Raw genomic sequence first — 13,047 nt, 5'->3', positions numbered from 1 at the left:
CGAAAAAATCATACCCAGTCCATCAGACAGCACAAACATCGCCATTATTGTTGTCAGGTGCTAGTGTACAAGGTGGATCTCCATGACAACTGTTGACGCAAACAACACGATTGGTCCATCATACCATATTGTACAAAATTTAGATAGGGCGCGCCGGGGACCAATAAGGGCAGATATTCACAACATTCGTGAATAGTCTAGCGGTCCTGTAGGTCGTTGAGGAGGCGGAGGATATTGATGACTGCGATACGAGTTAGTGACGAGGTGGCGGAGTAGGAGGTGATACTCACAGAGATTGATGAAGCTAAAGAAATCACAGAGTTAGATATGGATGGATAGACAAATCGGAGGTCAACATACTCAAGATACAGGCTGATAGCAGCCATGATATACTCATCCGGTGAGAGCCTCTTGGTAATCATGTAGGTATCATAGACGACATAGCCGCTGAAGATCAAGCAGCCACCGCAAGCGAACACGATGTCCATAGCACGGCCGAACGGTATAAAGATACCGACGAGGCCAGTCATCACTGTAGCAAGACTAATTAGCGTGATCTTAACGGCTGAGGTTATAAAAACGCACTGAGGGCCATCAGGCCGCCAAAGAGCCAGGCGCCCATCCCAGAGAAGTCATACTGTTGATATGTCAGGACGTAATATATCAAAAATTGTCCTCTCCACACACTTTGGACTGCAGAGTAAAAAGGGTCAGGCCAAGAAACACTCCCACAGTGATTAGTCTTTGAAGACGAAACCATCAGTGCGTCGCATATCGAAGAGAAGACACCGGCACTCACAGTGCTTGAAGGACAATCGCTGTGTCGAAGAACGCGGTAGTGACCCCAAGGGTAAAGGCCTCCAAGAGGGTGAACGTTGATAGAAGGATTAGGTTAGACGGGTGGCTGTGACGCTTCCAGTAGAGCAGGCCGAGGTTGACCAAGGTACCAAAGAGGGGTATATAGAGGGACCAGATGCTGTGCAGTATGTGAGATATGTGCGCAGTAACGTAGCTATTGGGTATGACTCACTGGGTCTGAACCCACAGGATGGCATTGGGCGAATGAGAAATACCACCAGCGACGAAGCAAGTAGCGAGCTGAAATGGTCGGAGAGCAGTTCATATGATGCAACGCGTGCACCTACAATTTGGCAGACTGGACGTAACGTATCAGGATGAGGTGAATGGGCGCGGAAGCAAAACCACTCACAGAGAATCGTATAGACCTTCCTCACGAAGGCTCTCCGGATCTCCGGTGCACTGTCGGCAACAGTGGTCCCGTACTTAATGCGGGGGCAAGATCAATAAGAAGACAATTGGGGGAGGGGACAAGAACTCACCTTGAAATCGTCCGGAATGTCATCGAAAGCGGGTTGCTCGAAGATGCCGCCCGCACTAGGACCGGCCCTGGGACTTCCGAGTAGAGGCTGCGCAGCCTCCTCCTCAGGCACTGCTGAGAGCTTTGGAGAATCATGGTAGGGCGGGGGAGCGGCGGTATAGTTGCTTGTGCTCATGGTGGTCAGTGGTCAAGATGCAGAAGGAATGGGGAAGACCGGCGGACGCAGGGGAATAGCCTCAGCACAGCGCTTGTTCCGAAGCCGAGAACTGGTGTCATAGGCACGTGACCGACTACGATCACATACGCGCGCCTACCGCCGCTGCTGTATCCGGCGCCCAGGGCCTGTGTGTTCGCCATACGCGCCATGAAGCACGTTCACACCATGCCGAGATAATACTTCCCAGTACCGATGCTCCTAGAGCTTGAGCTAGACACCCTGCACCCACCACTAGACATGTCCGACGAAAGAGAGTCACTGCTCGCCGCTGAACACCGCGCGGATTCGCCGCGCTCGCGCCGACGCGCGCGGCCGCGTCCCAATCCGCTGCCCAAGGTCCAGCTCGCGGTGGTGTATGCTATAAAGCTTGTTGTACCCATTGCCTCCACTCAAGCCATGCCTTACATGAACGTGCTGGTGTCCGAGCTTGCTGCTTCCTCGGGCGCGGAAACCGGATATTACAGCGGCCTTGTGGTGCGTGTTCAGTCGACCATCATCGGGGCGTGTTTCGAACCGTGGACTTCTAGGGCAGCGCGAGTTCTACTGCACATCTCTTAACCATATATATGTGGGGGCGACTGTCTGGTACGTTTGAATTCCGTCGAGGTGCATAAACAAACTTATGCGTACACAGACAAGTACGGGCGCAAGCCCGTCATCATTATTGGAACGGTGTGGACAATACTGTTTACGCTCCTATTCGGAGTGTCGCGTACATTATCTGCCGTGATCTTGACTAGGTTCCTCAGTCAGTCTTGCTTTTCCCCGGTCTTGTATCCAGATACAGTCTATATCCGCGGCGGAAAGGATGCTTAGTACAGCTTGATAAGCGCACTTCCTTTTCTGCGGACGACCACTTGTATTAAGCAGAATAGGATGTGCGCCTACCGAACTGCGCTTTCGACATTTGTTGGGTACCAGCGCGTGCTCAATCATGCTTCGAATATCCACTGGATTACAGCCCTGTGTAGGACGTCAGGTAGAATGCCGTCCTGATTCGGCATTCCTGCGCGTCCTTACTTGTGCTACACGATAGAACACGCGCTCGCTCTCGACATCCTCGTCTGCGACTCGCGCAGTCGCAGGATGCACAATCATTAGGTTAATGGATACGGGACCATTTGCACCGGATCCCAATTCGTGAGCTCACGGAAATGGCCTACACAGCCGGTATATTTTCTGGGACAACAGGCGCGATCCACTCCGTTGTCGGAGAACTGGCCGACTCGACAAACGAGTCCGTCGCCTTTCCGCTATACGACATTGTCTCTGCGGTGGGATTTGCGGTCGGGTACATACCTCACAACCTGATACGAGCGAAGATTCTTGCTTACTCAACTCGTTTGCGACCAGCCCGTTGATCGGGGGTACATTCGCCAATCCGGCCGAGCAGTTTCCTGGGCGGTTCACCAGTCCCTTCTGGAGAGCTTACCCATACTTCCTGCCATGCCTGGTGACGTCACTCATCGCGCTTGCTGCGCTGATCCTCGCAATATTCGTGTTGGACGAGGTAGGCATAGCTAAAACACTTGTTCCATGCTGAGCAATGAACGCGATCCCAATTGCGCAGACGCATCCAGTCAAACGGCGAAAGTTGATTTCCGTCGACGTTGACTCGCTGGACCACGAGGAACCCATCTCCACTCATAGACACAACACAAGTGGGGACGAAGACGATGTCTATGCTTCCTCGCAACCGCTTAGCATTAAGTCCCTACTCTCGATTCCCGTCATTCAGATGGTCTGCGCTTCGAGCGGGGCGCTCTCGTTTGTCGCGGGTTGCTTCAACACCGTGTTCGTCCTCCAGGCCTACAGCCCGATTAACCATGGCGGCCTCGCCCTCTCGGTGCGTACCCCCTCACCACTGCAACGTGCATATACACTGGTGGGCTGACGGCCGCTCGCATAGCCCCCTGAGATCGGCCGGGCGCTGGGCATCATGGGCACGGTGTCGATTTTCCTGAAGCTGCTGATGCCGCCGCTGCTCAGGCGCTTCGGTGTACTGACGGTGTTCCGGTGGTGCATGCGCTCGTGGCTTGTCACGTTCGCATCGATGTCGCTGCTCTCGGTCGTCGCGAAACAGGTGGAGGGCGCGGGCGGCAAGGCGGTGGAGTGGACCGCGATCAGCTTTGTCCTATTCCTCTCGCGCATCGGCTGTATGGCGTTCTCGTGCGTGTCTGTTACCAGTACCCTGGTAGTCTTGCTCACCGGCTCTCGGTTGTCTAGCATTATCATGATTCTAACCAAGGACCATACTCCTGGCACGTCGTCACTTGGCACATCCAACGGAATGGCCGAGTTCGCGCAGTCTCTGATGGGCGTTTTCTCCCCCACTATCGTCAGGTCAGTTGGCAGCTAGACATGTTCGCTATGTTGATGCTCATAATCTCTGCCAGCTCACTCTTCGCCTTCTCGGCAACACACAATGTCCTAGGTGGACAGTTCTGGGTCGTGGTTCTAGTTCTCCTCTCCGTGCTCTTTACTGTGCCCGCTGAGCGCCTCAGGAAGTATCGAGACGACTAAGCATGTGTGTTTCGCTTATCGTTGCTGCCGCTGTACTGTTGCTGTACTGTGTAGATCGGATGTAGAGTATATAGATTGTATGGATTATCGTTTTTCTCCTACCTCAAACAGGTCATTATGGGCGTTATGCAATGGCAAGTTGTGTCTACATTGCGTTGGTGTCATGAAAGTCGTAACGGTTTACTAGTAGCTCTATATAGTACTTTTGTCCCTGCATAGAGGAGTCCTGAATGCTGAACTGCCATAACGCGTAGGTGAACACTCATGCGGGCAAGGGCTCGCCGAGACCATAGAAGAGGGCCTCGTGTGGGAATCCGGTGTCGTACAGATCGCGTAGATGTGCTGCCATAGGATCCACAAGCGTCCGCAGCGCATTCATGATGGCACTTGCTGTCATCTGCAAGCTCCAAGTGCCGACATACTTGATCCGGCGGTTGAAGTTCGCCTGTGCGACGTGATACGCCATCGCTTCGTAAACCTACGAGTACAGCAGTCAATAGTCGAATCGGCACAGCGGGGAAAACGAATCATACCTTGAGAGCGATCTCGTCCATGAGACCAGCTAGATAATTGTCATTGATAATATCATTTCGGTCAGGCACAGTAATACTCACTTTCCCAAAGCTATAACAGACGAGATGATTAGCATGTGTGTTTTACAAAGCAGTAACATGAACTCACTGTCCATGAACCCTCAAAGTCGCAGAGCGGCTTCACTACCCGACACCGTATAGGGACCAGCGTCCGGTTTGCGCTGCATGCCACGCAAGATGAGTTTCGTGAATAATCAGCAGGGGACCTTTAGACACGCACTTCATGAAGGCAACGATCGGCCTGATCAGCGCATTATTCACATAGCTCAGATCGTTCGTGAAGATGGGCACTGCGGCCTTAAGGTCGCGGAAACGCAGGTCGATGTCGATGACCACCTGCGGCTCCGTTTCTTCCATCCGGTCATTATCCGACGGTGCGCTCAGCGGAGGTTTAGCCAGCTCGCGTTGCCCGGGGATGCGCTCCGCCGCGGACGAGATCGCGTCTGCGAGCTCGCCCAGGAGGGCATTCAGGGCAAGGTCACCTTGCGGATCGCGCGGGAACTTGATGTCGAGCACTGCGTCGACCTTACCCGAAGTTATCCAGGAAATAGGGCCCTCGGCAGTGGTCATGGCCTGCAGGTGATCGACGTTTAACCCGTCCATTCGGAAGCGAGACTGCACGCAGGGCACCCCGAGCGGCATCAGCGCAAGCAGATTCGCGTTATGACGTCATTGACGCACCATACGCGCCCACTGCCCGTCCTTGAGATCCTGGTCTGTCGTACGCCCGATGCTCTGCGGACGGTGCAAGCTGAACAGGCAGTTGTCAAATTGACCAACAACGTTCTCTGCAGAGAGGAAGTCGTAGAACAACCACTGCTTCCGGAAAGTGTGCATATCTGCGCGGAAGATCGATGCCGTGTACGGCCGGAAGCCGCCAGGCTGGTACACGGTGATCAGAACATCCTCCAATTGCAAAGACTCAAGCTCGAAGTCGCCAGGTTGCGACTCGTGACGGAACGAAGCAGGGTCAAGCGGGTTGTCGGGATCCCATGTCACTGAACGGCGATCTACACGCCTATCAGCTTGGGAGACCATGATATTTCAATTTCCGTACCTAACACGCCTCTGACACCCTTGACGACCGCGTCGACAATAAGGCCTTTGCCTTCGAACCACCTTGCAAAGGACAAGGTCACGTCAATGGAATCTACGCTAAGATCAAACATAGCGTAGTTCAGGTCTTCGTCGGTATGCACTATTACGTGCCCTTCGTCGTCTTCATCACCTGTGTGATGGAACGAGGGATGATTGCTGACGTCGTAGCCCGCCGCCACCTTATGTCCCGCGTTAGACATAGCCGACAGACGCTTTCTAGCGATTTCGGCACCGCCAGGACCGCGGATAACATAAACGTTCTTGAATGATATACGCGAGTCCTTCCATTTGGGGACTATAGCTGACTCGAAGATGATCGTGGTGCCGGTCTCAGCGGTCAGATAGTCGCTGATGGCGCGAGCAATGTTCTCTATGTAGCGGTAAGAATATGTCGTATGCAGACTTCAGGCCGAAACTCACCTTGCAAACGCAGACTATTGGCGGTGGCAAACACAACTGAAAAGAAGGTCGTGCTGGGAATGGGCACACTCAGCATGGGAGAGCAGATTGTGGTGGTGCTCTCACGTTCCAACGAAAAGCCATAACGTCTGACTCATGAAGAACCACGTTATGAACGCAGAGATCTCATCTGCATTGTACTTGCGGAAAGAACGAATAGTAAGCCATTTGAAGCGTATGCGAAGACGCTGCCAGAAGCCAGTAGCGGCATTCAGGAAGTCGTCGCGAGTCGGTCGATGCAGATGCGGTAACGACATAGCAAGCCTTCGAAAGAGTCGCGGATAGTTCTCAAGTCTTCGAGGACCCAGGTCGTCTGATATGTCTTCATCAGAAGATGCGGGTGTGCGAGGCGAGGCGGAGGCGCCGCGGGTGTCCTTTGCATGAGGTTGGTCGGCTTTGCTTTGAGTTTTGCTACCAGACGTGTTGCAGAAGCGCCGCAGAGTATAAGATGCACTTATCAATGTTGTCGATGAATTCCGCGAAGCTGACAACCCATGTAGAGTCTGCGGAGTTAGAGACTGCTGCCTGGCAAAAAATGCACGAATAGCATCGTAGCGGTCGACGGTAGCGGCTGTTTGCGCTCGGCTAGTATGGCGGAGAATGGACGTGCGCCATGCACGAGAAAAGGACATCCAGAACGCCGCTTTGAGTGCAGCGCAGTAGGATGGAGCGGAACAAGGAACGCACTGCTCACACGAGCACCTTTCCCGGAGACCAAAGGGTAGGGTCACGTGCGACGCGTCCTCGATCGCGTCTGATTATAAGCGCCGATGGCGTCGCGGTCGAGTATGGCAGCGGTGTTGCCCCTTGCGACGTACTTGACGTGAGCCTGCGAATCGTGGGCAGTTGATGCTTCTTTTTCCACGGAGATGGTAAGGAGCTTAGTCTTTCCACTTTTTACTCTCACCCCCTCACCACTATGATCCCACAATATGTCTTGCAGAAGGGCTACACCCTCCTTGACCAGGCGAGACATTTTCTTGCAAGTCTTTTGTTAATAATAATGCTGTTCGACAGGGTCAATTGCCTGATTGGCTTGTGCGTCTGGCAATTCGTATGTTATGCCGCCAAAGATTGCGCGAGATCGACCTAGGCTCATTTGAAGCCAATCATGCTGCGAAAATGGATTGGATCGAGCAAGTGCGGGCCAGGAGCTCTATCGCTGATCTCACTCATAAAGCTAATGAACAACACTACGAGGTGTGTCACTATGTACTATGCAATGGTCCGCATATAACCGGCACCTCAGGTCCCGACTGAGTTCATGCTGCGTTGTCTTGGCCCAAATGCAAAGTACTCCTCCTGCTTGTACCCGATGGGAGATGAATCTCTGGAAACAGCCGAATTGCTTATGCTGGAGAGCTACTGTGAAAAGGCTCAGCTGAGAGACGGCATAGAAATCCTTGATCTCGGATGTGGTACGCGGATATCTTACATCTGAATTAGAAGTGGGTAGCTCATAGAACATCTGCAAACACAGGGTGGGGCAGCCTCACGCTGTACCTTGCTGCGAAGTACCCGAAGGCACACATTACCGCCTTGTCCAATTCTGCTACGCAGAAGGCCTACATCGACTCTAAAGCCAAGGCAAGGGATTTGCACAATGTACATGTCATCACGGCGGACATAAACGAGTTCAATTTCCCTGATTCTAAGCAGTGCGGTATGTCTATGCTATTCAGCGAGTGCGGTGTTGACACAAGCCCTAGGTTTGATCGAATTATGTCTGTCGAAGTAAGTCTTCGAACACTAATACTGTGTTTTCACCTGTCCTCATAATCACCCCAATAGATGCTCGAGCACATGAAAAATTACAAAATGCTGATGGCCAAGGTCGCTTCTTGGCTGAAACCGCACTTGGATGCGCTTTTCTTTGTGCATATATTCTGTCACAGAACAACACCATATCATTTCGAGGAGGGTGATGGCTGGATGGCGAAGAATTTCTTTTCTGGTGCGTGCAAGTCTCCCTTTATTATGGACATTCTTACAAGATCGCCATGCAGGGGGAACGATGCCGTCGCATGATCTTCTGGTATGTACTCTATGAATGGATGGCACTAAAGTCGGTGATTGACAAAGCCTCGAGTTATACTTCCAAGACGACCTCACCCTTGTACGCAGCTGGTATTTGAACGGGCGGCATTACGCTAAGACATGCGAAGACTGGCTCAAGCTTCAGGACTTGCACGAATCAGGTAGTATCGCGCTACTCGAGGTGGACGCCGAGAGCAAGGGAATACAAGCGGGAGAAGGTAGGAAGGCGTTCTACCGGTTCGTGATCTCAGTGATGCAGTGCAAACCGTGACTGAACAACGACACCTTAGATGGAGAGTGTTCTACATGGCGTGCGCAGAGCTGTTTGCCATGAACAATGGACAAGAGTAAGCCTTGGAATCTCTGCCTAGCGCGCGTGGCTTGGAATGAAAATAACGTATCACCAGGTGGGGCGTCGGCCACTATTTATTCAAGAGGAAGTAGAACAAATATTGGGAGCTGGGTACGATGAAATCCTTCTGTCGGTGGACGTGGCGGGTGTGATGATATTCAATCTTCAATCTTATGCAGCTGGCACTTCTTACGGTAGCCATATTGATCCGATGAGTGGGCTGTGTAAGGTGAGCGATCAGTCAGCCTGTCTTTCTCACCCCATTACAAAATTTAAAGGATTGCAACGTCAGGACCTGTTGTGAAGATACGTAAACAGCCTGGTATAAGCATGATAGTCAGCATCTATAATTGCGTCGGTCTCATGGGCCCGCCCTCATCGGCTGTGACCTCATGGAGCTCTATCGGTCGACGAATGAGGTGTTGCATAGTCGGCGTGCGAGCACCGTTAAATCGAATTTCGGACAAGTGATATTGACCACGTACGACAAGTTGGGGATGCTTATGGCATGAACCACAGTGATGTTGTTTGGTGCCTGGGAGGCCGTTGGCGCCGCCGATTTTACACTTTCGTGATTGTCGAGACCCGTGCGGTGGCATCAAACCACACGAAATGGCCAGAGCGGACACACTGATACTCTTCGCCACAGGACTTTGCACAATTCAGACCCCGGATGTGGCTTCTACCCGGCCTCAAGGTCTATCATGTCGATCCAGACCCACGCCATAGCTTCGTAATGCATGCAGCTTCGCAGAATGTGGTCCTCAGCCGCACGGTGCTCAGCGGCTGTCCGGCATATATTTAGCCGTGTGGGTCTCGGTATCTCTCAGGTAAGCCGTCTTCAGCGTTCACTTCTGATCCAGTGATGTACCGTCATATCGGGCGGGAAAGGCTGACAGGACCATCGCAATAATGTTGGGGTGGTAGGTTCCATGGTCTATAAACTCTTGGAAAAATGAAGACAATCGCGTATAATTGACAATAATATATGAAGAGCTCATATAAGGCAAGCAACGAGTGGGTCCCGTTATTACCCATTGTAAAGTCGCAACATTCGACTATGTTCGTGCCCGGCGAGCACGGTCGAATCGCCATCATGAATTCGATCTGGGTCTTTCTCGAGGTGATGGCCATGCAGGCGCCTGTCATGAAGCATGTGTTCAATATCACCCATGCCAGAAAGTCGTTGCGGTACTCGTCTGCGGACATCTCCACATGTGTTGTCGTCAAAGGAAGTCCAATCTTCGTGTATGTGCAGTGGTACACAATGTCGGCTCCGCTTTTCATGGAAGTGAGTCATCGTTGCCGCGTGCGTCTTTTTTGCCTTTCGACATCAGTGACATGCACCACATTGGCGGTGCGAACACGTATTTAATCTGATCCAGGCTGAAGAGTGGCGGACCAGAAGATAAAACTGGGGCATCTCTCGGTCACGGTCATGTCTACCCGGCCAATTTGCACTGCGCAAGATACCGTTGTGATCGGGTATGTTTAAAGGTGTCGCGCTCTGCTGACCAGCACACCCCAGACGATGTCCGAGTCGATATCACCCAGCGAAATCGACGCCTTCGCGTCGAACCGACTTTCTTCACTCAGGGTACCTGTAACGCGTCGCGGGCCTCACCAGTCTCAGCAGCCACCCGCGTTGTTCACCAAGAGATTTGTCAAGGGTGCAGTAGCTGCCTTAACGACTGTCATTCTGTTTGTTCTCTGGTGTATACTTCAGCCGCAAACATCGGTGAGAAAACCTGTACGCGATCCTCGACTGTATGCGCCCATCGTCCACCCTCGTCCGCCATCTCTATTTACGCAATATCACGAACACGAACTTCAAATATTTCAACACAATCTGAATGACAGCCAACAAAGACAGGCCAAGTACCTTCGAATTCCTCGTCAAACGAGCCGTAAGTTGCAAGAACAATATTTGAAACAATTCCTCTCATATTGCCGTCTTATCAGGGACAGGGTGGGGAAACGTGATGCAAGAAATTCTCCTTAATCACTACCTTGCCTATCGTTCTGGCAGGAGGTGAGTCTGTCTGCGCACGCAGCCACCTTTGACTAATGCTATTACACAGCTTTGTCTTTGAGAATTACACCTGGCACGAAGACGGGTGGTTGGACTATGCGCATCTCAACCACGGCTCTGTGGCAACGCAGGTCCCCCTATCCCTCTTCATCCAAGGTATGTGCCATTTGCACATCATGATCGATATAGTCTGACCGTCAGGCGGTCGCTAGGCCCGACGGTCGGAGCGCCTATGGCAGACGGCGCCCTTGCTCCCTCCGCTGTGTTACAAGACTTCTGGGACATGGCCTGCCCACAGCGAATGATCATTGATAGCGCAGAAATCACATCAGGTTATGGCTCACATGTCACGGCGAGCACCTTGATTGAGACGTTCGCCAAAAATCTCGAGTCCATCAACGATCCGTGCGTAGAGATAGAGGGGGCACCTGAGTTCCTCTTCGATGCGAGGTGCGTATTATTGCAGCCGTTATAGTACGTTGTGCTCATGCTCTGGCAGGATGTACGCCAACAGCACACGGCTGTTGTCCGTATGGCCTTCGTTCTCTCAGTCACCAATTCTACAGGAATTTGGCTGGTCTTCGCTGGTAGAGCTAGCCTTCGACACTAACCGCGAGCTCATCGCCCCATCTACCACCCTAGATCCGTATCTAACAGCCACGCCATTCACCACACCTGCCAAACGTTACAAAATCATATCTGGCTTGCTTGTCTTGCATGTCCGGCGCGGGACGTTCGAAGACTGGTGTAGTCATGTCGCCGACGTTGGAACGGGCTACAACGGCTACAATATGTTCCCTTCAATGCCCGACAAACTGGACTTTGACCTTCCCGCCGAGACGCGTGTGCAGCGGGCGCAACGTTATCGCCAGCACTGCTATCCCGCAATATGGGAGATAGTCCGCCGAGTCGAGGAGATACGACAGACGCATGCGGCCCAGGGGCTGCGCAACGTCTATATCATGACCAACGCTCAGACGCCATGGGTGCTCAACTTGAAGGCGGCTCTGCGGCGCACAGGGTATTGGGAGAACGTTGCGAGCAGCAGGGATCTCTTGCTCAACCGCGAGCAAAAATACGTGAAGCAGCCGCTCGACATGCTCATCGGGCAGCGTGCGCAGGTGTTCATCGGTAATGGGGTGAGTAGTCTGTCTGTTTTTGTCGTATCACGTCCGGGCTGATCGTCTCTGTGCCAAGTTCTCCAGTCTTTCCGGCCAGGTTGTCATGTTACGCATGGCCAACGGCCTGCCTGCCGAAACATGTCGTCTATGGTGAACGCGTTGCGTGGCCCGAACGAGCGGCCCAGAAACCTGTCCGCCCCAGCATTTAGCATTCCGCTGATAACGCCCGTATATCATACTTGACACATTGTTTGTAATCTAACACATGTATGGCCGCCCGAAGGCCCGAGAATGGCCTTTATGAGTATCATGCCGTTAGCGACAGCATCATCCTTTGGTGGGACATTGGCATAAACCTGTGTGATCTGCCAGGCAGTGTGTGATTCATTGTGGCGCACTCAAGGTGCAGCGGCTCGTCAAGAAAGTATAACATCGTGATGTTGTATTATACCGCTGATTTGAATACAAGACGACAATTATATACCAGAATCTACTACACACTCTACCACCAAGGGTCTGAATCCAGTGAGCCTGTGCTTGCATAGTACTCAAATGCAGATATTTCACCCTGTAGTTAGATCTGGGATCTCACCTGCCTGTTATGGTCAGCTCTATGTTCATAAGACCTGTAATACATCATCCTAGGCTGCATTGCTAACAGACATGAATGACAGTCAATCCATATCCAGTATGTATCATACTTATTTAAAGGGGTGATCAGGCCACACAAAGAACCCCGCATAATGTGGCCAACTTCAGTAAACAAATTACTATAAATTCCATCCCTCCCCATCCGCACGCAATAATCTGATGAACATCATTTTCATTCCACACTACTTTATACACGACATGTCTCGCAGTTGCCTCAAATGTCACCATCATCACAGGCACTTCCAAGAACATATGGTAAGGAGTTTCCAAAAATTGCTGAAGGCCGAAGCCAACAGACGTGTTCGGATGTGTAATTTGCAATCAGCAAAAGACTGTGCCTCGGTATAGACCTCACTGGCGACAGTACGTGCCCGAGCACAAGAATGGGGTAACACATCCCAGGAGCCTGTGTTATATACCGATAGCAAATGCGCACGGACCAACGCGTTAGGGCAGGCGCGTCGATTCAATTAAAAACCTCCATGAAACGTAAGTAGCAGTATAATTGTAAATCTGGCGGTTTCTCGGCAACTCGCGTTTTGGGATATTCGCGTGACATACTTCAGTATGTTGAGGCTTTCCGTATGCGGGAGACTCGTTAGCGTCGGACAAGGACAAGGCGCAC

General features: G+C 52.1%; 5 protein-coding genes across 5 annotated transcripts; 3 read left to right on the top strand and 2 right to left on the bottom strand.

The window, feature by feature from the left end:
- Positions 1 to 12: 12 nt before the first annotated feature.
- On the bottom strand, positions 13 to 1,514 carry POSPLADRAFT_1177527 (hypothetical protein; the record flags this gene model as incomplete). Its single annotated transcript, XM_024488517.1, has 10 exons — positions 13 to 241; positions 291 to 304; positions 361 to 532; positions 586 to 637; positions 688 to 742; positions 800 to 976; positions 1,031 to 1,098; positions 1,146 to 1,156; positions 1,211 to 1,283; positions 1,341 to 1,514. 10 exons carry the CDS (start codon positions 1,512 to 1,514, stop codon positions 198 to 200), a joined length of 840 nt encoding a protein of 279 aa, XP_024342888.1. The 3' UTR covers positions 13 to 197.
- A 279-nt stretch (positions 1,515 to 1,793) lies between these two features.
- On the top strand, positions 1,794 to 4,079 carry POSPLADRAFT_1133326 (hypothetical protein; the record flags this gene model as incomplete). Its single annotated transcript, XM_024484325.1, has 9 exons — positions 1,794 to 2,030; positions 2,084 to 2,141; positions 2,191 to 2,304; positions 2,724 to 2,847; positions 2,910 to 3,066; positions 3,127 to 3,402; positions 3,466 to 3,725; positions 3,783 to 3,899; positions 3,953 to 4,079. The coding sequence occupies 9 exons, from the start codon at positions 1,794 to 1,796 to the stop codon at positions 4,077 to 4,079; spliced, it is 1,470 nt and encodes a 489-aa protein (XP_024342887.1).
- Positions 4,080 to 4,236: 157 nt separating this feature from the next.
- On the bottom strand, positions 4,237 to 6,892 carry POSPLADRAFT_1068896 (hypothetical protein). Its single transcript, XM_024482323.1, has 9 exons — positions 6,296 to 6,892; positions 6,191 to 6,243; positions 5,730 to 6,140; positions 5,354 to 5,682; positions 4,893 to 5,287; positions 4,761 to 4,833; positions 4,694 to 4,703; positions 4,613 to 4,641; positions 4,237 to 4,557 (listed from the first exon to the last, which is right to left on the bottom strand). The coding sequence occupies exons 1-9, from the start codon at positions 6,859 to 6,861 to the stop codon at positions 4,342 to 4,344; spliced, it is 2,082 nt and encodes a 693-aa protein (XP_024342886.1). The 5' UTR covers positions 6,862 to 6,892; the 3' UTR covers positions 4,237 to 4,341.
- A 269-nt stretch (positions 6,893 to 7,161) lies between these two features.
- POSPLADRAFT_1043587 (hypothetical protein) lies at positions 7,162 to 8,710 on the top strand (the record flags this gene model as incomplete). The annotated part of the gene is made up of 10 exons (XM_024478348.1): positions 7,162 to 7,215; positions 7,247 to 7,429; positions 7,479 to 7,647; positions 7,710 to 7,887; positions 7,939 to 7,963; positions 8,021 to 8,183; positions 8,236 to 8,264; positions 8,319 to 8,503; positions 8,557 to 8,613; positions 8,674 to 8,710. 10 exons carry the CDS (start codon positions 7,162 to 7,164, stop codon positions 8,708 to 8,710), a joined length of 1,080 nt encoding a protein of 359 aa, XP_024342885.1.
- A 1,385-nt stretch (positions 8,711 to 10,095) lies between these two features.
- POSPLADRAFT_1177515 (hypothetical protein) lies at positions 10,096 to 12,121 on the top strand. The gene is made up of 6 exons (XM_024488516.1): positions 10,096 to 10,525; positions 10,581 to 10,650; positions 10,700 to 10,806; positions 10,863 to 11,055; positions 11,150 to 11,813; positions 11,848 to 12,121. The coding sequence occupies exons 1-6, from the start codon at positions 10,150 to 10,152 to the stop codon at positions 11,923 to 11,925; spliced, it is 1,488 nt and encodes a 495-aa protein (XP_024342884.1). The 5' UTR covers positions 10,096 to 10,149; the 3' UTR covers positions 11,926 to 12,121.
- The last annotated feature ends 926 nt before the right edge of the window (positions 12,122 to 13,047 follow it).

The sequence above is a fragment of the Postia placenta genome (assembly GCF_002117355.1).
Source record: "Postia placenta MAD-698-R-SB12 unplaced genomic scaffold POSPLAscaffold_2, whole genome shotgun sequence".
In the NCBI taxonomy this organism is placed as follows: domain Eukaryota; kingdom Fungi; phylum Basidiomycota; class Agaricomycetes; order Polyporales; family Adustoporiaceae; genus Rhodonia; species Rhodonia placenta.
The sequence above is the reverse complement of the archived record's forward strand: the minus strand, read 5'-3'. Positions and strand labels throughout refer to the sequence as shown.

Excerpts from the sequence above, each read along its gene's own strand:
- POSPLADRAFT_1068896 (XM_024482323.1), bottom strand. The coding sequence starts at position 6,861 with ATGTCCTTTTCTCGTGCATGGCGCACGTCCATTCTCCGCCATACTAGC. Across the intron at positions 5,683-5,729 it reads GGGTGTCAGAGGCGTGTTAG|ATCGCCGTTCAGTGACATGG; the intron begins GTACGGAAATTG and ends ATAGGCGTGTAG. Across the intron at positions 5,288-5,353 it reads ACGGGCAGTGGGCGCGTATG|TCTCGCTTCCGAATGGACGG; the intron begins GTGCGTCAATGA and ends CCCTGCGTGCAG.
- POSPLADRAFT_1177515 (XM_024488516.1), top strand. The coding sequence starts at position 10,150 with ATGTCCGAGTCGATATCACCCAGCGAAATCGACGCCTTCGCGTCGAAC. Across the intron at positions 10,807-10,862 it reads CCTATCCCTCTTCATCCAAG|GCCCGACGGTCGGAGCGCCT; the intron begins GTATGTGCCATT and ends GGCGGTCGCTAG. Across the intron at positions 11,056-11,149 it reads CTCGAGTCCATCAACGATCC|GATGTACGCCAACAGCACAC; the intron begins GTGCGTAGAGAT and ends ATGCTCTGGCAG.